The sequence below is a fragment of the Zerene cesonia genome, chromosome 13 (genome assembly GCF_012273895.1).
Source record: "Zerene cesonia ecotype Mississippi chromosome 13, Zerene_cesonia_1.1, whole genome shotgun sequence".
In the NCBI taxonomy this organism is placed as follows: Eukaryota; Metazoa; Arthropoda; class Insecta; order Lepidoptera; family Pieridae; genus Zerene; species Zerene cesonia.
Window position 1 is genome coordinate 10,021,956 of NC_052114.1, and position 26,825 is coordinate 10,048,780.

The window sequence follows — 26,825 nt, forward strand, 5'->3', positions numbered from 1 at the left end:
CTTTTGAAATTCATTATGTTAATAATATATGAAGCAAACAGATCCAGTATTTAATATGTGTACATCCATTGGTTAATATTTCTAATCTATATTTTTTAAAATAATAAGAGCTTTATGAACACAATCTATTGTTTATGCAAATTTAGGTTTACTTGTAAAAAAAATCAAATCTGAAAGTAGATAGGGATTTGTAAGATCCTGGTATTGTGCAATATGTGAGCTAACTTCACATATTAAGGAATTTACCAAGAAGGCAAATTAAGTGTATTATTAAGCCTCTATTAGTTGCGGAATAGGTTAATAACAAATATATAGCCATGTATAGGCCTATGCCTTATGCAATTTGGTGTTTAAATGCAAACAGTAAACTGACTTTCCTATTTTTCTTTACACAGGGAATACAGGTTTTATTATACCAACGGCCTATTTCAATGCAATATGAATAAATATGGGACTATAGGATGACCACAGGAGTTTATATTAATACTTTTACAAAAAAATAAAGGAATTATGGAAATACATAAAAAAATTTATGTGAAGAATACAACTTTCTCCAAGTACCAGGAGCTATTCTCGGACAAATCAGTCACACTGTTATTACACAAATTTTTCAGTTTCTGGTACTTTTAAAAGTTTATATTGAATTGTTGCCTATTTAACTCATTCAAATGTATAATCCGGGAAGTTTGATAGAATATCATAGATATCATTTTAACACTAGATACTGAATCCTTTATTTCCCTTATTTCAAAATTGAGTTAGTAGAAATAAATATATAGTAGAAATAAATAGAACTTACACTTAAACTACATCAATCAGTGAGTTTATAGCTAACAACAGTCTCCATTTTGTGCAAACTCGTTGAGAACGACTTTAGTTGTACATTTTGCACATTTGTTATAGCTATTGGCTCAGCTTCCGCCCATTTTTCTGGTATATCACAGTCCGTTTTGGCATGAACTAGCACATCAAAAGAACACCTACAGTCTAAGAACGGTAGATACGATATAGTGGCCGCTACTTGAAGCATCACGGCTCTTATCTCTTGCTGTATCTTCTTGAGATCTTTGCTACCAACCTGCTCGTTCTTCTCTTTTGACAATGCAACATCACCTTCTTCATATTGTATGTTGAAATCCCAACATTCCAGTATTTCTTTGTTCGCTACATTCAAAATTACTAATGACAGCTTGCTAACTTTCTTGTTGATTATCCATTCTGAAATTGTTGTGATGCAAATTAACAAATAATATATTCCATGTTGTCCAAAAATATAAAGACCTCAATTATCTATGCCAAACTGATTAAGAGATTTTGAAGATAGATTTATGTTACCAATTATTTGCATTACTTTTTTTGAGTTATATTTTGCAATTAGACTAATTAATAACACTAGATTTTTCTATTAGTTAATGTATTTATACAGAGTATACCAAAATTACAATTTTTTATAACACATCCATCATTGGATATGCATATAAACATTTGAATATGTTACCTTCACTTTGTGACAATAGATTATTTAAAAAATTCTTGATCTGTGGATCTTCTGATAAAAGTAAAGTTATTCCATATTGCTGTTCTGCCTTAAATGTTTCATGGGGGTATAATCCTCTTTGAAATAGAACAGAATTGATTGCGAACTCTGAAAAAGACAGTAAACAATCAAAATCGTCTCTCTTACACTGGATACTAGTAACTCTTACACTGCATATTGCTACAAATTTATTGAATTAAGGTAATAATTTGAACAATAAGTTAAAGAAATATAGAGTGAGAAAATGGCAACTTACTCAAATATTCGCAAATTATTTGCGCCGATCCTCGTAATGTAATGCAGTTTTTCGTTTGTTGTTGCGACATGGTGATACTTTTATCTTAAGACACAGATGATAATTATACGCCTAATTCCTTGATTTTAAGAAAGAATGAAAACTATTAAATGATTTAGTGAAAAGTAAAATCTTACAAAATACAAACTAGAAATTTTAAAACTTTTAGAAATTCAAAACCGTTTCTTAGTTTCGACTGTTGACAAAATATTACAAACTTGAAACTTTTACTCTATGGTCAGTGATCACAGTTGCTATTGCCAGATCTATTATCGCTTTGTTTATGTACCAAAGTTTATAAAATACTAGTGTAATTTTTATAAAATATATATAAAAAAGCGATTAAAACACTACGTATTGCTAAATTTAAATGTAACTAATAAAAAAACATGTTTACAAAATAATGATCGCGCTGCACCGTCAGTCGCCACAATGAAACGCATTTTATGTACTGATATTGTGTTATACAATGCATAGATGGCGCTGAAGCCAATCAAAATTTGTTTAACTGTTATACCGCTAGATGGCAAGGCTTTCAAAATTCTTTAGATATTACCAGTTTTTAATATGTATTACCAAATTATTAATACCAACATGATCTTTAGTACTCTGTGCTTATAACCGACTGATCAGATGAAAAATGATAAAATATTAATGTAGGTCTTTTTTCGTTTATTATTTACTTTGAATTTTTCGTGAGATTTTTTTTGTTGCTTATATGCAGATTTGAAATCTCAAAAGATATTTTGGTAAGTTTTTATATGATTTAATATTTTTTGGTGATAACACCTACTCTTAATAACTAATAAGACCACTGCTATTTAACAAAACTATATTTAATTGACCTTTGTGCCCTTTATCAGTTATGAACGAGAGGCAAATAAAAATATTATACTTATGTCATTATACTGTGATACAGGTGCAAAAATTAGAAAAATATATTAACACAGATTTTAACCTAGCACAGGGATCGTTGTTAAAAAATTAAACCACAAAACTCTATTGTACCTACCTACCTACATAATTTATGTAACTCAATGTCTGCAGTGTATTTCTTTTTGGTGCAAATAAACTTAAGCTTATTTTTTTTATTACAGTAGGTAATCTTAATATGTGCCCTTTTGCCTTGTTATCGTATGAAATCGTAGTACGAGTGGTATCAAAATGTTTGTGCAACCTATCCAAAACTTGTTCAATTTTTGAAGAGTACATAAATTATACTGTATTGTAATATTAAATCTATCTATCTATATGTATTGATTATATCGATTCGTAAATCGAATATGTCGTCGATATGCAATTCTAATTCGATGCATCGATCAAAAGTTCAATGAATTTGGAATGCATTCAAGTATTTAATTAATTCGGCCCATCAATTCCTCTTTGTGTGTTAAACACCGTTACTCGCAGCTTTTTACATATATATACTTTTAAACTCCTGAAATTAGTAAATTAATCGGTCTTGATAACATTTTGTTTATCATTTATGTTGAAGTTGACGTACTTTATTAGTTAGCTAGCAGCTCATCCTAACTTCGGCTTGGCTCGGGCACAGATAATATATTACTAGCACATATAACATAATACTTATTAATACACATAATACATATTAATATAATAATAAAAATGAAAACAAAATATAGGTAGGTACTTCCTCAATTTACGTCAATAATATTATGACAATTATAAATAACTATAGAAACAAATATAATATTGCCTTGAAACAAAATGGCGCATAAACTTCAATTTTCTTTATAGATATTTATTATTATTTACACATTTAATTTACATTTAATTTTTAGTTATTATTTAGTACCCGGTGTATTCACAATGTAAAAGGTACCTATATGTTAAACTCCAGGACCTAAAACTGTCATTCAGCAAAAGAATTACTAGCAACGCGTGGTGGTTACTGTAAAAGAATGATATTTCATGTTATGGTTCTAATAAAAAATCTTCCGATACACGTCTTCACTAAAACATCCTCCTTGCAGTCGGTTAACAAATAAACAGAATCAAAATCACAGCACGAATTACATCTGAGAAACTATTAAAAAACAATAACACGTTTTATTATCCCATTATCGAGTTTAAGAGATTGTGGTATCGAATCAAACCCGATTGAATTTCACTAAACGAATTCGGGAAGTGACAAATAACCACATATTTTGATAAAACGGTAGCTTTTCTTGAATATAAAGTTACCACCTATCTTTTGATTGTATGTTTTTATAGGGCTGCCACCACGCCGATTTAACAATATCGTATTTGGACTTCGTAAGTCGATCTTTTATAATCAGAGTATCAAGATAATCATCTTGATACTTGATTATAAATTTATAGGTAGCTATAATTTTATAAAAATTATATCCTAGATAATAAGTTGAACTAGAATAGAAAACAAATATATCATAAGAAATCTACTAGATATCTCCTCACTTCATCCTACTATTGTATGACTTTCCTTTGTTAACTTCTAAACATTCCCATTTACATTGCTAAATCAAGGAAAGTCTTATCCCATTTCTTTTTTTTTTTTTGTTTAAAAATCATTAAGAATTGGTTTTGCATTGTGTTTAATTATTATATTTTTTTTTGACGCAATCAAATGACGGGTTTTTAACAAGGATATATGCACTAACAATATGTTGTAATTTTTCACACAATTTTTTTTAATTAGCTTTCCAATAATTTATTAAGCACCAACCCTGTCCCAACGGCCGATCGGCTACCGTCATAAAATACTCATTTTTATCACTAGCTCAGCGGCCGGCGCCTCTTATCTCTCTCATACTAGAAGAGTGCCGCCTAGAACATTCCACCGCTTTCATTATTGAACTTATATACGAACTTATCTGATGGTGTGGTGACCAACCTTTTAGGGATACTGGGATAATGGGTCAATAATTAAATACACGTTTTAAATAAAAAAAAATGGATAGACTTACCGTGTGGCACTGAAGCTCTGAAGTGGGTTAAAAAAAGGATATGGCAATTTAATTTAATGTAATGTCAGTCTATACGCAGATTATTATATGACACTCAACATCTGACCTAACACAAAACACAGGTGTCGATGTAATATCTGTCATATGTCTATTTTGATTTTTATGTAGGAAATAACCGTTTGGAAGGAAAAAATAAAATAAGTATATATAATGACATTTTTATTTACATTCAAATCAGTATCAAGTTCTTTAGGTCTTAAAAGTATTTATTAATAGTTATTTAGGATAAAGGATGCTCAATACTCAACAAATTAGCATCCATCTTTACTTACATATGTACAAATATGTAGATGATAACATGAAACAATTATAAATGAAGCATCATACCCATCAAATTATTTGTGTCCCACACTTCCACGATCCCCAAACCCACGGTCACCAATTGAAAGTCCCTTAGCGCGCAGTGTAGCGCGGTAGCCCTTAAACCCAACATTTAATACCGCTCATAAAGGGACCACTAACCAACCGATAATTTTTCGTATTGTCTCGATAAATTAGCTTAATTAGGGTATAAAAGGTGGGGATCTAGCGAGCTCCTGGGTGGGCCAGCTGATCTTTAATTAGTCAGGGGTCTCTGCGAACTTCCTTGTTACCGTGTTAGTTTATCAATGATATATTGAGCGCCGGTAGGGTCTCTGCATTTGATAAAATTTGAGACGAATCATTCAATCGTTTTGTTGGGATTTTATTTTCGCTCTTTTTTTAACCCTATTGAAAATAAATTGACAAAATTCGATGAAATGAGAGAAGTAGAAGTAAATAAAGGATTTACTGATTTAAAAAAGTATTTATGAAATGAAATTAAAAGTTTAACGAGATCTCAGTTGTCTTCCCTTTTCCTAGTTACCTGCTTATTGAAAATCGAAAATGCGTACTAAAGAGTACAATGAAATAATTAACATAGAAAGCAATAGACAAACAAAAACGAAAACATTTTAAATGAATTGAATTGAATTCATATTAAAAATCATCACAAAATAGTAAAAGTGTCTTTCTCTGTCCTTACGCCCCTATGTATGCTTACATCTTTTAAACTACGCAACGGATTTTGATGGCGTTTTTTTTTAATAGATAGAGTGAAATAAGTGGAAGGTTTACATGTGTAATAACATCTATTTAACTCGGAATTTAACGCGTGCGAAGCCGCGGGCATAAGCTAGTAAATAATAAACACAAAATAGTGTTGTGAATGAACAGATATACCATCCAGGTAATAATTAGGGTTGCCACCTTTTTTGAGGGCAGTGTTTTTTACAAAGTTGTTTTTTTAATATTGCAAAAAAGTAATCTTAAAAAAAAGTTTTTGACATTTATTACGATGACTTAGATTTATCTATCAATGTTTTATTGACGTGACAACGTCTTAAATTAGGTTGCGGCTCGGAGTCACTCATGAAAAAGTGTAACGCCCGGTAACGTTACGATGAGTCACCGAACTATGATCGGTCCGCCGCGCGCGCACCACTAGAGAATTGAATCGGCGCGTGCTTGTGTCTCTGTCTCTGTCTTTTTAGTAAACAAAATATATTTTCTATAGTTAAAATTTGTGCAATTCTTATTTTCATTCAATTCCTTGTTCCTATTGTGCAATTTAATAATATTCATATCAATAAATATTCTACCGAGAAAAAGACGTTGTCACGTAAAATCTTCGCCCGTAAAACCGACTTTACAGGCAACCATTTTTATTTTTAGATAACTACTTACGAATATGATTGAGATTTACATTAAAATGTACAGCCTCTTTACCTTTTTCTCGTCATTTTGTATTCATTACGAATAACAAATCAATCTTACTAAATTTCTGTAACATATTATTATAGTGCAATTTAATGAAACGTGACTAAAATGCAAATCTCTGTTTTATTCATACTTGTATCTATAACAATTTTCAAAAACATCCATTATAACAACGGCACGGGATAAAACGTTTTCTAAATTTTACAAAATCCTCTCTTTTGAAAGTCGGTTAAAAGTACCTGCCCCTTGGACGTTCTTGGCACACAGTAGACCATCAATCATCGTCCGTGGTTGCCATAAACCAGCTCTTATCTACCAGATAACGATGTATGCACTAATTGAAATATGAACACTATGACAGCTTTATGTGTTAGCTAATTACCTAAAGATAAGGGGGAATGCTATTACGCCTTAATATAGAATTAAAGAAAATTTTTATTACCTTGAGGATATGTGATAATTCTGTTTTCTTTGCTAAAAAATAAAATATAACAGTTAGAAAAAGGGATAGCGAGAGAGGTGCTTTTTATGAGGTAGCTTTTTGCACGCCGTTTTGCACGCATACTCAAAGGAACATCTCATAGTAGCCCATATCTCTCGAGCCTGTTAACTCCAGATACAAAAATCACATTAAAAATCGCTCGTTTGTGACATGAAAGGAGGATAAACAAACACACTTTCATATTTATAATGTTAGTAAGGTTTTATTTTGATACTGAAAAATACATAGTATAATTTTGTGCTTTTATTTTACGTAAAGACGTTTTAACGGATTTTAAACGCGATTTATTGATTATATAATTAAGATACACATTCAAGACATGTTATATCTTAGTCTCCCCATGATCATGCTCGCTGTAAAGTTTTCGAAACGTTGGCTCAAATAATATATTATATATAATCAATAAATCGCGCTTAAAATCCGTTTAAATATCTTTAATTTCTAACTGATAAATTAGAAACTTAAGCTAATTCAGCGTGATTATAGCCTAGTGCAAACTTATAAAAATTCCAAGTGCCACGATTTTTGTAATAAATAAAACGTGATTAAAAAAAAAAACTCAGCACAATAACTGTCTCAAATCCCGTACCTCCTTATCATATTTAAATCAATATCCCATAATATTATTAATTTGCATAGAGAATTGGCGTTTATTTTGCTCTTAAATACTATTATTTACTCAATGTACCATTAAGAATGATTCGCCCCGTGTTAATGACATAGATTTAATTTTTTTCTCTTAGAATTAACAAGTAGATGTCATTACTAAACTATATTTAAGTCTGCATGACTTTAAGATACGATAGTTTATGAGATAAAGATAGCCAGTTGAGTTGTTTTCTATTTTTATTCAGTTACTTTCGACGTGAATTCCTTAGATTCTGGATGGATAAAAATAATTATATTATTATATGTACACATATATATAAAACAATTGTATTAGCGATACGCCCCAGCTTCGCCCGTGCTATAAACAGCTTATAACATTCAGGATTCACATATAAATCCGACGGTAAAAAATTATTGAAATCGGTCCATCAGTTTCTGAGATTAGTGCGTTCAAACAAACAAACTCTTCCGCTTTATACAATTAGTATAAATTTATATTTATGGTACAGTGATTATTTTATTATAATCATCGTGACTGGGAAGTAGAAGTAGGTGTACCCAATAAAAACAATTATTAAATTTTTTTTTTTGCACCGTAAGTCTAATGGTACCAAAACCTGTCTATAAAACAATTAATAGCCCAAAGATATCTGAGATGCCTGTGGCTTTGGACCATGAAATTATAAGCCGCATTGATCTAGCTATAAGATAGCAATAGGTCAAAGTATCTGTATGTCTTTTTATATGCATACTATTCACTTTATTTTTTTCTAGCTGCGCCCCGCGGTTTCACCCGCGTAAGTCTGTATCCCGTAGAAATATCGGGATATAAAGTCCCTATGTGTTATTCCAGCTGTCCAGCTATCTACGTACCAAATTTAATTGCAATCGGTTCAGTAGTTTTTGCGTGAAAGAGCAACAAACATACATACACATATACATATATCCATACTCACAAACTATCGCATTTAAAATATTAGTATTTTATATGACTGACTGATGACCGTCTCAAAATATTCACTTGTCTATCTATGAATGTAATTTCAGTTAAGGATCGATTCCATTAGAAACATTCGTTTTTGCATAATTCAGGGCCATATTATTATTTCGTCGTACAAACCTCATAATAACAGAAAAGTGTTCTACACACCACATTGGAGACAAAAAATGGCGACTCTAAAGATCAATAACGACTACGTTAGTTATTGTGCGCGTGCGCAGGGCGGGGCCGCTTTGATCTCGCCGCGGTACGCCCCACATGGGATACGTGTTATGGAGGATCGCGCTTAACAAACTACGAATGTTTTATTGAAATTTAAACGGTTAATGGTCGTGCGAATTTCAAGAGTCAGTTTTCTCATTAATATTTATTATTTTATAATTTAAACCTTTTTGATTGCTTAAATTAATTACCGACGACATGCGACATCCGCCAACCCGCACCAGCGTGGTAGATTATGGCCAGCACCCCCGTAAAAGGCCTGTCTCTCAGCAGTGGGAACATGTATGAGCTGATGAAGATGAAAGCTGATAATCTATTCAATATCTCATAAATCCTCGTAGTAAAAAATATATCAATATAAAATCTACTTATAGCACAATGAATATCTAAATACATCACTTTCTCACTACTTAATCGTCTCGCATCTAATTGAAGACAATTAGAACAGATAGCGTAGCGAACAATGAGATGGGATGTTCTTTGTTTTATCTGTGCCCATTGTGAAACCGCGGGAATTGAGTTTCTTATCTGTGTGGGAGGAGATCTTTGTACAGTCACGGATTGGAGAATCATTTAACGAATAAAATAATTGCCGTATTGTATTTATATTCAACAGTGAAAGCAGTGTCTCAGTCGTTGGGTCCTAGGGCTTATGCAAAAAGACGGGGGGTGGATATTTGCAAGCGTGAAGAAAAAAATTGATTTTTGATATTATCTGTAGGCACATTATTCAGATCACCACCGCTCGAAACGGTCATAGAAAACATGGTGCGGAAAGCAGTATGTCCAAGAATCAAAAGTTAAATCAACTCCCAACTCGCACTTACCCAGCTTGGTAGATTATGGCCTAACACCATAGGAGGCCTGTGTCAGCGCATTAAAAACATAATTATATGAGTATTATATAGTCTTTAAATTACACACGCCGGTTTCTTTGTTAATTATCTTATGAAAATATTAATTAATTTACTAACTTTCTTTAAAACTTCCTGCCGACAGAAATACCGTAAAAAATGCGCGATAGTACATATTTTCACCCATTGTATATATATATACATATATGTAACACAATTTATTCCACCCACAACGTCTCATTATAATGTAACTAACAAAGACGCAATTATTTGATGCGCAATGCTCTTATAACGATCCTAAGAATAAGTCGGAAAATATGATGGTGATAAAATATTTTCATAAAGCCAAATTACCACACAAAAAACAAATCTCACCGCAAACATCCATTCACATATTTATACATTATACCCCCAATTATATATAATTACTTGTAAATATCTCGCTACCGAAAACAGGCGCTAATTACAATTTTAATTGCTCATTTATAATGCTGAAAATATTATCCGAGAAAAATGCGCTTATAAAAACATAAAAATTAATATAATTAACACTGTATTTTAGTTAACGAGTCCGCTTGCAGGCATTCAAATTTTATTTATATCGTTTTTAATATAGTTGTTCACACTTAATAATTTTCGTTTAAAAAATCGTAAATTCCTTCGCATTGAATACAGATATTTTGATTAGAACTCATAATTAATTTTAACATATCAGATGTGATTGTAAAGTTTTAAATAATATAAGATGCTTATCTACAAACATCAGTTCGAACATAGGTTGCTAATGTATTAAATCTAACTTAATTTTTACTAGTACATAGTTATCTCATTTAATCTAACCGTATGTAAAATATTATTATAAATCTTTATTTGGTGCCCTCGTTCATTAGGATATTCAGACATTAAAAAAGGTTACGATAGCACCGCCTCTTTTGTACAGTGGTAAACGAGCGAGAGTAGAACCAAGAGGTGTCTGGTTCGGTTCGATTCTCAGTGGGGACTAAAAAGGCTGTAAAAGGTAAACATGTGGTAGTCAAGTCCCAAGTCTATGTGGCAGATGATATTCATCTGTTTCACTGATCGATTTTCTTTATGGACAAGTAGGTGATCAGCCTTCTGTGTCCTGCCAGACCCAGACATGTTTTTTTGTGCGTCCCCACCGGGATTCGAACCCACGACCCCTCGGTTCTACGGTCACGCGTTAACCACTGTACCAAGGAGGCGGTCTGGTCCTACGAGCCGGAGCCTGTTAAAAAGTAGCCAATGTGCTAATCCAGGCTAAATCTATCTTTATACCAAATTGCATACAGATAAGCTGTTTTCGCGTGCAAGAGTAACAAACATCCACATATCCATCCAACCATACATAAAAACTGTATAATGATATTAGTAGGATGAAATGTTTGTTTAAAACCTTCCGAGACTGCTAACGGAATAAATTGAAGATGGAGTCACGTACAAAATTAAATGCCCTTTATTAAAGGAAAGGGTTCGTGGATGAAGGAGAAATTGCAGTAGCTAAATCTTACAGTTTATTTAAAATTTTCATTACGCCGACTCTTAAGTGCTTCGTGTAATTAATTTCGGTTTACTTTTTAATTTAGTTCGACATTCATTGCTTGTTTTAATTAATATGAGTTCACAAGGGTCTTTTAACGATAAATGTTTTTATTGAAATTTCTACAGTATATTAATAAATTTGATAATTAATCTACTAATCTTATATATATACATTTTATATTTATATTTTCTAAAATTGATTTGGCGATATTTCGACAACGCGACGGTTGGACAAACGGACGGTTAGATAAGTTCCTATTTCCTGAAAGAAATTTGATTCGGTCCTTATATGGGTAGATCGTAGAAGTTAGAAGGCTGACCATTAGACCATATTACAACCATTATATACCCCGTATTTGGTACCCATAAATTTAATGACCCCCACAATCGAGTACGTTTCAGCGCATTTTATTTCCATATTATTTAGTTATTTACTTTTATTATTCTTTAAACGGATGCCATAAACATAGAAGCAATGTTCGCTGCGATGGAATGCCCATAATATTTTAAGGTTAGCCATAAAACATGATTGATGTTTAAACAAGCGGCGAGGAGGTTATGCGAGGTAGTTACTCACCTATTAATCACTCTATAGTATTTTTACGAGAGTCATACGTCGTGAATATGCACGAGCGCTTTCCTAATTATGACATTTTTGTATTTTTATGATGCCAAGTTTATTGCTTCTTTGAAAAATTATATGAAATGGAACAGGTGTTGAAGGCGGTTTGTGTAATCCGCCATTTCACGAAGTGCTCCGTGTAAACATAGAAGATAAAAAATATGTTCATTATTATATATACAAGGCGACTACACAGTTACCTATGACGTTCCTTCTAGAATTTTTTTACTTGTATATTATTTTGAACTAGCTAACCCACGCAACTAACTGTCTGTTCGAAATTATTAGAAGAAATAATCAAAGATATACTACAGCTATAGGTATGAGTTACATTAAGAGGTTTAGGTAGGAAAATGGAAAAGTACCTGAAATATGCTCGAATGTTTATGGACGTAGAAATAGTAGGTAAAAAATCGCCTGCGGCGAAAGTCTATGGATTTAAAAATGATATCTCCAAAAATTAGCATAAGCATAAATTACAATTAGCATAAGTAAATTGGGCTAGAATATGCGAAAAATAAAAGAAGAATCCTGAATATTGTTATGACCTATGTAAAGAGTTTCATAGCTTAAAAAAAAAATCATGCTACAAATTAGCCCTAATTTTTGAAACATATGGAACATGCCAAACATCGATTTTATAAGTAACTTGACGCTCGTTCCGGCTCCGCCCGGATTTCAAGATTTCAGATTAGCATTTAATAAGGATAAAAAGTATCCTATCACCTAAGTCAGCTCCCTGTCTGTATACTAAATTTCAGCGTGATTGACGGACAAATATCCAAACAAACAGACTTTCACACTTATAATATTAGTGTGATTTTTTATCATCATTTCTGTCTAAATCTATTACTACTGTATATAAATGCCTTCTAAAGAGAACTATATAAATATGAATATAAATTCCTTTTAGAGAAACAAAAACAAAATCGCTGAAACAATAATTTAATTTTATTAAATAGCATCATTATATTGCAAAATATTTTTTATTTCTCGTGTAAGTTCAAAAATCTGCACTAATAGAACTTATCATATAATTACGTATGATGATATACTCCATGTTGAATTTAGAGTAACATAAAAAAATATGTTATGACCATAGACATTTGTCACACCAAACTGTTAAGGTCTGACGAACATACAATTGTAACCATCTCTTTCGTAATCGACCTAAAACGTTTTATTTTAAAACATTCTGGAACATTCCCAATTACGTCTTCATGCGAAGTTCAAACATCATTAGGAGCAAGGCAAAGTTGTCTCAACAGCTATTAATCCACACTCTCTAATGAAGTGGGGGATTAAGTTTCCCTCGCATGATAACACGGAACATTTTTCATAAAATAACGTGAGTTTGCAGTTTCAGAAATGGGGGTTGGGGTTGGTTTGGTGTTTTTATATACGCTTAAGATATGAATTTGTATATGATTTATTTTGATCCAGTCATTTAATTCAATAAATTTGGTAGGTAACGTGATTACCTTGCACATCAGTGGTGGCTCATTGGTGGAGAAGTCGGGAGTTCGGGACCGTGCAAGCGTGTCAAAAATACATCGATTTTTCAATGTATCTGCTCATTGTCTACATCACCACGACTCGAAACGGAGAAGGAAAACGTGTACGGCAAACAGCATGTTCAACAATCAAAGACATGTCATATAGCAATTCGTCAATGTAGTGGATTATCGCCTAAAAACTATATAATAATCTATATTCGATACCTCCTGCAAAGATGTCCAAGAATCAAAAGTTCGACGGCATGTGACACCTGCCAACCCGCACTTAGCCAGCGTGGTGGATTATGGCATCATAGGAGGCCTGTATCCCAGCAGTGGGAACATATTTGGGCTGATGATGATGATGATGAATCTATGCCACAATCTTTATATGTAGGGCAACGCAAACAATCACATATTAAAAATTCCCGAAAAACATTCTTAAAGCAAAGCTCTGTACTATTTATTGCACACTTGTATAGATACATATTATATTAACAAAATGTTTTACTTCAAAATCACTTGAAATGTCTATGCCAATATTTAGTTATATGAGGTGTGCGACAGACGGACATACGGGGCTACATTATTCATCAACATCAGCCGGCCACGCGTCCAAATGTCAAACAAAAACGCGAACGGAGCCGGATGTCGCATATTTACTTACATACCTGTTCAATTGCCGTTGCGAATTTATTAGCTGGATGGTTGGATGTGTGGCGGTTGCTATTTTGGCCAATGGGGGAACTATGGACATAACAATTTAAATATTTTGCTTATCTCTTGTACGATTGTATAAGCTACGTGGAGATTTTGTCGTAGCTAAAACACATATCCGAGTATAAATATTTATTAATCTTTACAAACTTCAGATGGCATTTTTTTTTGTGTACGTATTTTTAAGAAATAATCTCTCATATACTCGTAGTATTTAAGTATATTATGTTCACGATAGTTTGTAAGTATGGATAGACGTACGGATGTAGTTTTTTTCACGCGAAAACAGCTTATCGCATCTGTATGAAATTTGATACAGAGATAGATTATAGTCTGGATAGGCACATAGGCTACTTTTTAGCTGGGTACAAGGCGAATGACGCGAATGACATTTGAAAAACTTAATCGTTTCGAGCTTACAATTGAAATCAAAGTATGTGTTTGATTTCTACAAACAATAAGACTGGTCTAGCCGATCCCTTGGTAGGAAGGGTCAGGTGGCTCTAGGTCCGATTCTTAAGATTCGAAAAGTATTATGTCATAAAAATTATTAATAAACATTTCACAAACGTATGTATTTACACATTCTATACATTATAATATAGAGCTGAGGAGTTTATCTGAGCGCGCTAATCTCAGGAACCAGTGGTCCGATTTGTAAAATTGTTTCAGTACATGGACCGTTAATGAAGAAGAACCAAGGTTAATATCATGGCCGACGTGAGTGAACCCGCGGTGCAAAGCCAGTAAATATATGTATTACGTATGAGTAAAGGTATCTATTTTCCATAGCTATCAGTAGTAGCTCATCAGTACTTGCCAAAGCTTTGCTTTGTAAAATTATAAGGCATCAAGAAAACTCTGAAGACCAGTCAGTTCCAGAACTGACGAGTTAAACTTCAGAATTATTAAAGGTTTACTCGCAAGAAAGTCAACATAAGATTTAACAGTCGCAAAGGTGTAGTATCGAGGTTCGAGCACAGTTCACCTGCTGCATTGTGTGCAAATAATACTTCCGACATGCTTACCTCCTTGTCCAATTTCAACAAAAAACCCTTTCTTTTTTGCTTTGACCAAGTAGTAAAAACGTCTTTTATTTCATGGCTGTCCGCCGAATTGTCTATATGAATTTATATCGTGATCGTAATATTATTTTACTTCAAATCCAAGTGAATTGACACTGATTAAAGTATTCGTTAAATATTGTATACAAATAAGTTGTAGCTCCTGCCCGAAACCCGAATTATAAATAAACATTTTTTAAGTCATAGTCGGCAAAGTAGCTGGTGGGTCGCCTGACCATTTGTATTTAAATTGTTACTTAGGAGCGGTCCCCCAACGCAACATATATTTTTTAGAATAATTAATACATTCTTAGGTACTTTAAGATTGAGTTTCTTTTATTATTTTTACTTTTTAAGGGGAAAAAGTTTTTGCGTCGGGGGTTTTTTAAATTTTAAATTTTATTCTTTATATCGTATAAGCATTATTTGTTATATACCTTGAGAAATAAAACACGGCTAACAAACAAAACAAAATTATCTAATTAACAGCTCGAAATCGGTCTATTCATTTACGACTTACATAACAGTCTATTCAACTGCGAACACTGAATAGTCAATTACGGCACCGCAAGTAACTAATGCGAACCCGTTTCAGCTCGAGTACAGATGAACGATAGTAATTAGTCAGTCTGTGACGTCAGTTTGTGAGCTTCACTGACCGACGCTTTCATCTTGCCGATTGGGGTACTGGTGGCAACGAATGAGGTACCGATTGCAGAATATGTGCGACATTTTGTATCTTATTAGTCAATATTGTTTTTGTAATTGAGTAAATAATTAATAATAAAACTATTTAGTAATAGCAATTTGTTTGGAGTTTTTTTTTTCTAAATTTGACTTTTAATTGTAACCAATAGTCAAAATCTAAATTTCGTTACTTTTCAAAGAACGTTTACGAAATGACATTTTGGCAATAGATTTAAGCATTTGGTTATCAATTATCCGTTTTAAAAATTTGGGTTAAGCAACAGCTTTACCAATACAATGAAACGAAAAGGCAGTAAAAATGGAAGCACGTAAGTATATAAGATATATATGCATATGAAATATATCATTTGGAGCTGGCAATTACGAATATTGAAGGGGGAACATTTTTCGGCTCCCTACATACTATCATATACCTACATTACACAGAATACTGGGACATAATTATAGGTACATTAAAGGTGTCTCACCATGAAGACAAGATCTTATCTATGTTTTTTAAGCACAGAATAAATGCGAAAAAAAAAGTAAAAAGGTACATAAGATAACATATCAATCGCCTACTGTTAGAATTAGGCCATATGTTAATAAAATGAACGGAATAGTCGTGTAAATTGGATGTAAGTTTCAAACTAAATCAATTATACAATTAATGGTATGATACAAAGTTATACAAAACTTAGTCACTGTTTAGCTATCAGCCTGTAGGTATATTAGGTAGGTAGATATTAAAGTTTTTGCAGTATCATTTTTATTTATCAATTAGATACTGTTGGACCACGCTATTCAATGTTTTTATTTCCATCCTAGCATCATCAAAAGGCTATATTTCGGTCGGATCGATGCTTGGTGCAGTCGCGCGCATGCGCTGCGCTGGCCAATGGTTATAGCGATCAATTTCATAAACCTCGCACACACCGCCCACACTGGAGCCATAGATTATAAATGTATAGAGTTGATCTAAGGTTTTTGAATAGAACAATAACACAATTTTAGGTTTCTTAGAAATGGGATTTATGATGATTATCATCATATTAGGGCTAGACTAAGATTATTAAAAAAAACCTTTTGTACGTTATTTGATTAATACTCCTTCAACACAGTTATTATTGTAATAATTTTATTTAAAATGTTATTTTAGCAATATTTTTATCATATATAAATCATGTGCTGACACAGTTAAATGACAAATTTCACTATATCTACTTTAATTATATTTTAGATATAATATTAAAGTTAACTGAAATTCCAATTATATCAAAAACCTCCTGCAATGATACCAGCTACAAAATTCTACTCTGTACAATTATGAATATCAGGTATAATCTGTGTTCACTCAATTTCAGTTATTGAACTTTTATTCAGTAACACCGCAACAAGGCAAAACGAGAGCTCGTTTAGTTTCCTCCATTATGCTTTAGCGATTTCACTCCACTGCGCACCGGTTCGTTCAATTGAATCTACAATTTTCATTGTTAAAGACGAAATTGTTTCTTTAACCTTTTACCTTCGCTTCAGGTGATTATTATATCGCTTTATTTATCACGTACGAAATACCACAGACACTATAATACTATACCAGAAGCAACACTAACACACATAAATTCTACTAACCTACTAGTCCTACTAATATTATAAATGCGAAAGTTTGTAAGGATGTGTTCGTTGCTCTTTCACGCAAAAACTACTGAACCGATTGCAATAAAATTTGGTACATATAGGCAACTTACTATCTTGATATTCCTACGGGATACGGACTTACGCGGGTAAAACCGCGGGGCGCAGTTAATATAATAATATTTTGTTATCATCTTGATAAGGATTGGTCATGATGAAATTAGTACACGTATACTCTATAAAGAAACGAGTGAGAAAATATTGTAAATGTTTTTTTTCAGTTTTTTTTGAGCTATGTATGTTCTATTATAATATCTAAACAATACACAAAACTCGCTATAACTCTTAATACGTATAGGTGCGTTTGTTAAAATTTAAACTAACTTTATTTGCTTTTTAGTTACATGTATGTGTGTTAAGTTACAAAGTATCTTACTTATTTTGCACTTGTGTTGGTTCATGTGTGATCAATGACTTTTATTCTTATCCCCACTAAAAATCGGTTTATTTGTTTAAAAAGTCATACAAACATACATATAAATAATTCTATAACTGTTTTCGTATCATTTTTATTTTATTATTTCAACTATAAGAGATCTGAAAATTTCTTCTTGAAAATTACTCTGAATCGCAGTTTAATCCTTACATTATATGTACAAGCTTTTGAACGCGGCTTCGCTTGCGTGGCACTCGATTTTTTTTTAATAATTCTATGACCGATCTTCAAAGATGTGTTTACACGAGTTGGTTTTATAAAATAATTCGACAGATAATCAAATAATTAAAATGAAACAACACACAATCTAAGTAGTGGGCGACCTTATCATACAGATAAAGGAAACTTGTTGAAACAAAGTTGCAGCTAGCCGCGGTAGGTACGACAACTAACATCGATGAGGAATGCATAATATCACTACTTTTTTGCGAGTAAATCCATCCAGTATCTAGGAAGGAACAAACACACAACAGATTCTAATTCTATTAAATTATAGAGAACCGGTTGAGACAACGTCTTATCTTAAACATTAGAAGCATACAGTCTAACTTTATAGTATACTAGCTGCGCCTCGAGGTTTCACCCGCGTAAGTCCCGTTGGAATATCGGGATAAAAAGGTGCCTATATGTTATGCCACTTGTCCAGCTGTCTACGTACCAAATTTAATTGCAATCGGTTCAGTAGTTTTTGCGTGAAAGAGCAACAAACGCACACACATCCTTACAAACTTTCGCATTTATAATATTAATAGTAGGATTAGTAGGATAGTACAATCAAGGATCACTTACAAATATGACGGTAAGAGATTTTTTTATCGTTCCAGTAGTTTAGTTTAGCTTTTTATGAACAAGCATAGATTTATTTTGCACAACGGCATATATTCTATAGATTTAAGTCGAACAATATAGAGAATAATTAAGAATGCGTATTGCATGCAAATAAAAAAGCAGTGGTGGCTCAGTGGTGAGGACCTCGGACATAAAAGTCGAGGGTCCATCCCAGGCGAGCTGTAAGACATAAACGACGTTTGACGACATTTGGCAGCTGCTAACCCACATTTGTCCAGTGTGGTAGATTATAGCTTGGACCCTCATAGGAGGCGTATGTCCTAGCAGTGGGAATATGTATGAAGATGGGCTGATGACGATGATGATGATCAAAATATCAAACCTCTAAAGAAGAACAATAAAAACAATAAAAACAAAAAAACAACAATTGTATGTGGGAGTCGAGCACGCTTCGGCACGAATTGGGCCAGCTCGCACCGGGGAAGTACCAAACCCCCACAGAAAACCGGCGTGAAATAGTGGCATGCCACTGTGTTTCGTACGGTGAGTGGGGGAGCCGGAGGCCCCTTTCCTTTTCCTCACCTGTCCCAGTCCATTCCTTCTTTCCAGTCGATAATCCTTTCCTTTTCCCTTACCCCATAAAAGCGGGCAGCGCATTCGCAGAGGCTCTACCTTTGCGAATGTTCATGGGCGGTGGTGATCGCTTACCATCAGGCGAACCATCAGCTCAGTTGCCCGCTATGACATAAAAAAAAATAAAAAATAAAAAAGAACCTAAAATAAGCGCTTATAACATGGTATTTTTTTTTTGAGATGAATCTTAATGCTAGCCTGAAGGGCTACTACATTTTAACACGGGCGCGCTTATAACATGGTATTAGATTGATAAAACGACATACAATTTCCTCATACTCTTCAACCAATACCAAACACGCATATCGAAACCACAAATTACATAACATAAATAATGCTATCCTCGAAACAATACAAAGTTACCATTTACATCCCAAACAAACCTGTCAATCATCAATGACCACCAAACAACGTGGAATGCTCCTAATTGACACAGGCTCGCATAAAATGAGCATATGTAAATGTTATGTCCGCGTTTAGCGTAATGAGGTCGTATAAGGCCCACGGTGCATGGGAGGGGGGGCGGCCCTATATGGGCAAGATATGCCCGCGCCTCTCGTGCCACGGTAATGTCGCGCTGGGGGCACCAATGTGAGTGGATGTTGGGGATAATATGTGGTACATAACCAAAGGATGACTGGACTCATTTGTTGTATGCAGATTAATGATTCGAATTAAAAAACTCTTCCAACACCTATCTATATTGACTTCTATTCAAATTTTAATACAATAAAAAAATGAAAAAATCTTTTTCACAAAATTCATTAATTTTACTTTATAAATGGTGCCTCGGCTTTTTTAAGCAATCACGCGAAATTTTGGTCATGTCAATTTCTTCAATCGAATGCAATATTATTCTAAATGGTAGTTTACTTAACAAACAAATAAAGTGGAATTTTCTGCCAACTTCAATTAATTTTTTTTTTAATCACTATTCTGATATTCCTGTGACAACCTACTAAGCTTTGTACCTTCCATCACACCTCAGTTATAAATTTTTCCGTTACATCGATTATAAAGTGTAGTTCAAAAAATCCGGGAAAATCGCAAAACATTTGCACACTCGCAGCTATATAAGACGTGCCTACATTCATCTAGTTATCCCGCTGACAGAAGCAATTACGCTTTTTGCGATACACTTAGTGGAAATGTATCAGACAATGAGCTAAGACTAACTCTTATATAAGAAAGACTTAGCGAGAAAATGGTCCCAATACATGTTGAACGCAAAAACAGATCACACGTAAGGGCATTGTTCCGAGAAGAGACATCAGCGTCGTGTTTTTGGAATTCAAATCAATGTTTGGAGCGGTGGACTTCTGAGGGCATTAGTTTTGTTTGGTTTTACGTGTGCGCCTTTAGAGGGCTCTAAGTGGTGTTAATTGGCAGTTTTTCCTGGTGTTGATCAGCACTGAGCTGATTACGCGAGTTAAAGACAATATTCCCTTTTTCCTGAAGATGGTCGGGCAAATAGCTGATAATTTAAAGGAAAAAAAGCGGAACAGTTTTTATAGAGTAGATAAATATATTTATCATAAGAATTAATGGACGATCAGTCGTTCTTTCCATCCTTCCTTTTCGATGAAAAATATTTATGACAAAAACCGTGCTACGTGTTTTTAAATTTAAGTGTTAAATCATTGTGTAGGTCAAATTACGTATATCAGTTCAAATAAGTATAACACAGGTGATATACCATATTGTAGGAATCGAGGACGCTTTTAATCGTGGAGTCGTCATTTCCTGTGGGGGTTTGGGAAATTTCCCACAAAGAAAGAAGAAAATCGAAAATCTGCATGCTACTAGTAAGTGGTGGTGTAAGTGGTGAAGCCGGAGGCTCGTATCCGTTTCTTCTCTCTCGTACTAGTCCATTCCGATATTCCTGTCATCAATTGTTACTTCATCCTGTTTGCCCGATAAGCTGGCAACACATTAGCTAGGATATTATTAGCGATCCATCAGGCAACCTACCAGCTCGGTTGCCCGCTATGATATAAAAAAAATACCGGGTCCCCAATATATGTTCGTTTTCTTCGCAACCAACGGAAGCCTTACTCAGTATTCCGCCTACATATCTATAAAACTATTTGACACTGGAAAACAGGCGTGAAATCCCAACACCCGACAGATACTTTCGCATTTATAATATTACGGATAGATAACCTAACAAGCGAACCGAAGCGCCAGGAAATCTAGTTGAACACATGCCAGATATCGGTTGGTTAGTTTCAAACGGAGCGCTGCCACGCTCGCATAGCGCGCATGCCTTCCGTGTTCATAGCTTGCGAGACATACTCCTCTGACCGTTAACATTGGGTAATGCTCTCATATTATTAAATTGACGTGCAGACGAAGGAGCACATCCGAATGGATTAAGCTTCGAATTTTTGTAATTGAACGCCTCTAATTTTTAGTTTTATAGCATTCAAATGCTTATTGAAATAAATAATAGTTTAAAAAAACTAAAAAACACGCTTTTTATAGAAAACCGTACTAAAAAATAGAAAATAAATTTAAAAGAAATTTAAATTAAGAAAATAGTGTTAAAAATTTCAATGATTATAAATTAATACTAGCGTGAGTAAAAAAAAAAATATTTTATTTAAAAAAAAGCGTGGAACAATGAATGCAATTAATATAATAAGGCCTATACATTATTTTCGTTTAATCCTAGACCAACACAGATGGAGGCGGGAGCGAATGTAACAAGAGGCAAAAATACTATTCAAAAATAAAACAGAATTAAAATAAATCACACCATTGAATTACACTTAATTAAATAGCATGTCGCCTTTAATTCTGCATTTAATTTGTCTCACGCATAAAATCGACTGTTTTAACATAATATTATCATACGTTAAATATTCATTGATGTCATAGGAGGCCCTTGCTAGTACCTTGACTCTTATAGGAACAAGTTAAGACCATATAAGTAAATTTTCTTTTTGTATTTTGCTGCGTGGCACATTTAAAAATCATTTTATTCAATCAATTCTAGCTATTCTACTATACTACTAGAATATATATACCTATGTAATTCCGTGAAGTTGCAGCTTTCTAATGGTGAATTTTTGAAATCGGTCAAGTATTTTCGGTGTGAAACATTACAAACATACATTCTAATTGTTCTTCATGATAACACTAGTACAGATTTACTTATATCCTTTATAACATATACTTTATCTAATGTGACTAAGTGACTTAAATCTTGTCTGCTATATTATGCTAGTCACATATGCTTTAATTAGACTTTTTAATTGGTCAATAAAGTTAATTTTAATTTACATAGAACGAGACTTACAAGTGAAGAAGTCGCAACGTATCTAGAAAAGCAAAATTTAATAAAACTGCCGCCTCCTCAACCCATTAAAGGCTTAAAGATTGCCCTTAATTATAAAAAGTGACGCACTGGCAAAAAATATCTCAGTATCTCATGTTTACATAATTCACAGTTTCAATATAAACATTTAATTGTACAATTAACAAACACAAACCACCACATTTACAAACATAATACACTTTTTTAGTCATTTTGCTATATGTTTTTCTTTAATTCCTGTAGTGTATCAAATATACCGCTAAAAATGAACATTATAAACATGTATTTCTTGCAAGACTTGGTAGATACTATCTTGTTACTATGTAAGCGAGGTCGTTTACATCATATTATAGTGTAGGTACTGAGCTATATTAGTTTTTGTCTGTGGCTTTCCCCGTTTTTTTATTAACTAGCCCTCTATTCTTTGCCACAAAAGTTCGAGAACACGTTTGTCTATTTATTACTGACCCAATAAAGGTTTTTCTGTGTCTGCGTCTGTGTATATCGAGGGATAGTTATCGTCTGAGAATTCCCAACTTTCTGCACACTGATATTTCTAATTGTTCGTTCTTTATAAAATTCCTTCAAGGCAAAAAAAAAATAATTTGTCGCATAATATAACTGTGTCCCAGCAGTGGGAACACATATGGGCTGAAGATGATGATGATGATGATAATAACATACTTGATACTTAATTTCTTTATACTTTTGTGACCTTGCTTCTGCAGTAGCTCTCTCTAATATGAGATTTAAATTTTGAGAAAAGTATTAACAAACACCACTAAAAAAATGCAACAAACTGCAAAATAAACTTTATATCCCGAACATATCAACGTAATAATACATACTTGGATTTAAATCATGAGAGCGATATTTCAACATCGGACACGCCTTCCTTTAAAATTTGTTCCATATATTTTTATAGCCCCGCTCAAATCTCAATTAGTTGTTAAAAACATTAATTGCCCTCATGTATTATGTATTGAAAATTATTAGTGGGTAATTAAGAGGGAAGAAAGGCTTGCTTTAAATTCTATGATATCGTTATGATTTTTGATTGATTCTACATAATGTTGTAGTCGGGATGTTTTGTTTAACATTTCTCGGTACCGCGCGGTCGCGTTTGAGATATAGTTATGTTATACAATGGCTTTTGGGAAAATTGTTTTAATAAGACAAGGTACGTTATCTTATATGTTATTTATTTTTTGCGGCGAGATAATTCTATCATTGTCAAATTTCCGTTGAGAACTTTCAGCAATGAAAAGTAATTATTATTCGGGTAATGAAATCAAACCACTTCATATATCTATCTTGCATCTATATTTTTACGCGACTCGTTGGACTATTTTTCGAGTGCATTTTTTTTTTTTTTTTATGTCATAGTCGGCAATGGAGCTGGTAGAACGCCTGATGGTAAGCGCTACCACCGCCCATGAACATTTGTAGAGACGTAAAGTCGATTACAGACCTTACGCCTCTACAAATGGATTGCCGACTTTATATTGGGAAGGGATTAAGAAAGGATTGGCGAGAGGAATAAAGGAAAGGACTGGGAAGGGGAAGGAAAAGGACATGGGCCTCCGGCTCCCCCACTCACCGAACGAAACACAGCAGAATGCTATTTCACGTCGGTCTTCTGTGGGGGTGTGGTACTTCCCCGGTGCGAGCTGGCCCAATTCGTGCCGAAGCGTGCTCGACTACCACATACAAAGTATGTATTTGTACATATATGTATGACTCTTATATATATACGTATATTTAGGACTATTAATGCTTATTTCTTTTGCCCAACTTCCCAAACAGCCGTACATATTATTATGTTTAAATCTGTACCCGCTGTACAGAAGTCATTTGGAAGTCATTGTATCATCACAATTGTTGTTGTATATAGGCTATATCATTAACGAAATGGCGCAAATTGTAAAAAAAAACGAGATGTATTTGCTTTTATTTTCTATCCTAGCAATACCTATATCAAATGAAAGAACGTAAAATTATCAATTCACTAAAACTAACAAATTAGCAGTCGGGTATTTTGTTTTCTGCTTACTCTTGAAACCATGCTAATCAGCCTCTGTGAGGATGGATAAATAGGTGTTTAAAACTTCCACTCAAGCGATCTATTAGCTAATATTTTAATAAAAAAAAAATTGTATTGCACGTCTTATAAAACGCGAAGGCAAGCACAAAATAAAGACATAAATACCCACTGGCTTATCATCAATTAATAAGACAGTAGACCGCAAAGCGAGAGTGATAAATAAAATTACTACAATTATCAATTCTAGATCTGAAACTATAAATCAATCGTTGCAACGTTTATATTTACCCACTGCTCAATGGGCGCTCGCGACGCGTTTGGCGCGGTTCAAATTCTGAGAGCATTAGCTGTTTACGGCGACACTTGCGCAGGCGGTTGGACGCTGCGTTTGTTATGCGGTTATTCTATTGGTATTATTGGTAGAATCTTCTAGCATGAACTTGGAACGTCTTATTGTGATAGAAGATAGTTAATAAATACGTCATTTTTTCTTAAGAAGTCAGAACTGCATCGCACATTCTTTGCGTGTTTGTATTTTGAGTTGTTCAAATAATTTTATTAATCGTTTAAATGATTTTGTCATTACGGTATTAAAATAGCTTTATTATGTTTGTAACATAATTGTTATAATCCTAGATCAGATCCGGATATTATAGACCAAGAAGATACTTCGAAAATATTATTTCTTAATAATATCTGCGCCTAAAATAAAACGCCCCTTGACAATATTCAAAATGACATAAGTAAAGCCGCTCGTACACAAACACCTTAAATATTTCTCACAGTTCGCCTCCGTGATTGATGTGTGGGTAATAATTGTTCTTAATTGTCATTGATTGAAACTAGGAAGATGTTTAAATGTCATTCTATTGAAATAACGTATACTCTGTATACTGTATATAACTACGCATATACAGGTTTTACTTACGTAGCAATTATTTAATAATCTGTGGTTATAATACATATACGGGTGTATTTTATATTCGTAATTGAGGTAATACTAGGTAAATCTTAAAAAAATTTTGAAATAATAACAAACCTACTTCCTCTAATATCTTACTAATATTATAAATGCGAAAGTTTGTTAGAATGTGTGTGTGTTTGCTGCTCTTTCACGCAAAAACTACTGAACCGATTGCGATGAAATTAGGTACGTAGGCAGTTGGACAACTGAAATAACATATAGGCAACTTTTTATCCCGATATTCCTACGGGATACGGACTTATGCGGGTGAGACCGCGAGGCGCAGCTAGTTATTTAATAATATAATCTGTGGTTATACTACTTCTACGGGTTTATTATACATTCGTAATTGTTGTAATACCAGCTAAATCTTAAAAGATATTTAAGTAATAACAATATAATATACAGAAGTAAGTACCTACTTTAAGTTAATATGTAGGTACCGACTTTAATATCCGAAATAAAATATATTATCAATCTTTAAATAAAGAATCTTTTGGATGTTTAAAAATAACGGCTAGGTACAGTGTACAAATATTGCAAAAGTAATTGTTTAATCAAGAAGACATTATATTTAAATACAATCATACAATGAAGTTATACATCATATTGCAGGAGCATTAATGAACTTATATATTTATGTATTATACGTGTTTCCCATATGATCATTATCATTTACTTACGATTAACCCAATGCACGTAAACCAACGGCGGATGAGGAATAATGTCATGATCCATTAGCACTTTTGAATCGTCATTATATAAGTTTTGCTATTTACCCCTGGTTTGGTAAGCAGTTTCTACAGAGAAGAGCCGGCAATAAACTGTTGCTCTTTTACTATGTCTAAGGATATAAATACGTTACTATTATAGCGATTACAAAGCAGGAAATAGAGATGAAAATTCTTTAGAGAGATACGCTTAGCCGCATCCAGAAACTATTCTGATTTCAGATCAAGAACTGCCTGCCAATAACAAAAAGAATACAATTGAAATTATTAATAATCACCCCAAAACAGAACAACAAATCTT

The 26,825-nt window shown here is 33.3% G+C and overlaps 1 protein-coding gene across 1 annotated transcript; it reads right to left on the reverse strand.

Moving 5' to 3' along the window:
- Positions 1 to 785: 785 nt before the first annotated feature.
- Positions 786 to 2,032, reverse strand: LOC119831468 (mitotic spindle assembly checkpoint protein MAD2A). The gene is made up of 3 exons (XM_038354832.1): positions 1,794 to 2,032; positions 1,499 to 1,645; positions 786 to 1,218 (listed from the first exon to the last, which is right to left on the reverse strand). Exons 1-3 carry the CDS (start codon positions 1,861 to 1,863, stop codon positions 812 to 814), a joined length of 624 nt encoding a protein of 207 aa, XP_038210760.1. The 5' UTR covers positions 1,864 to 2,032; the 3' UTR covers positions 786 to 811.
- Between the last annotated feature and the right edge of the window lie 24,793 nt (positions 2,033 to 26,825).

Coding starts and splice junctions, on each gene's coding strand:
- LOC119831468 (XM_038354832.1), bottom strand. CDS start 1,863: ATGTCGCAACAACAAACGAAAAACTGCATTACATTACGAGGATCGGCG. Junction 1,646..1,793: donor AATAATTTGCGAATATTTGA/GTAAGTTGCCAT, acceptor TGTCTTTTTCAG/AGTTCGCAATCAATTCTGTT. Junction 1,219..1,498: donor TCTATTGTCACAAAGTGAAG/GTAACATATTCA, acceptor CAACAATTTCAG/AATGGATAATCAACAAGAAA.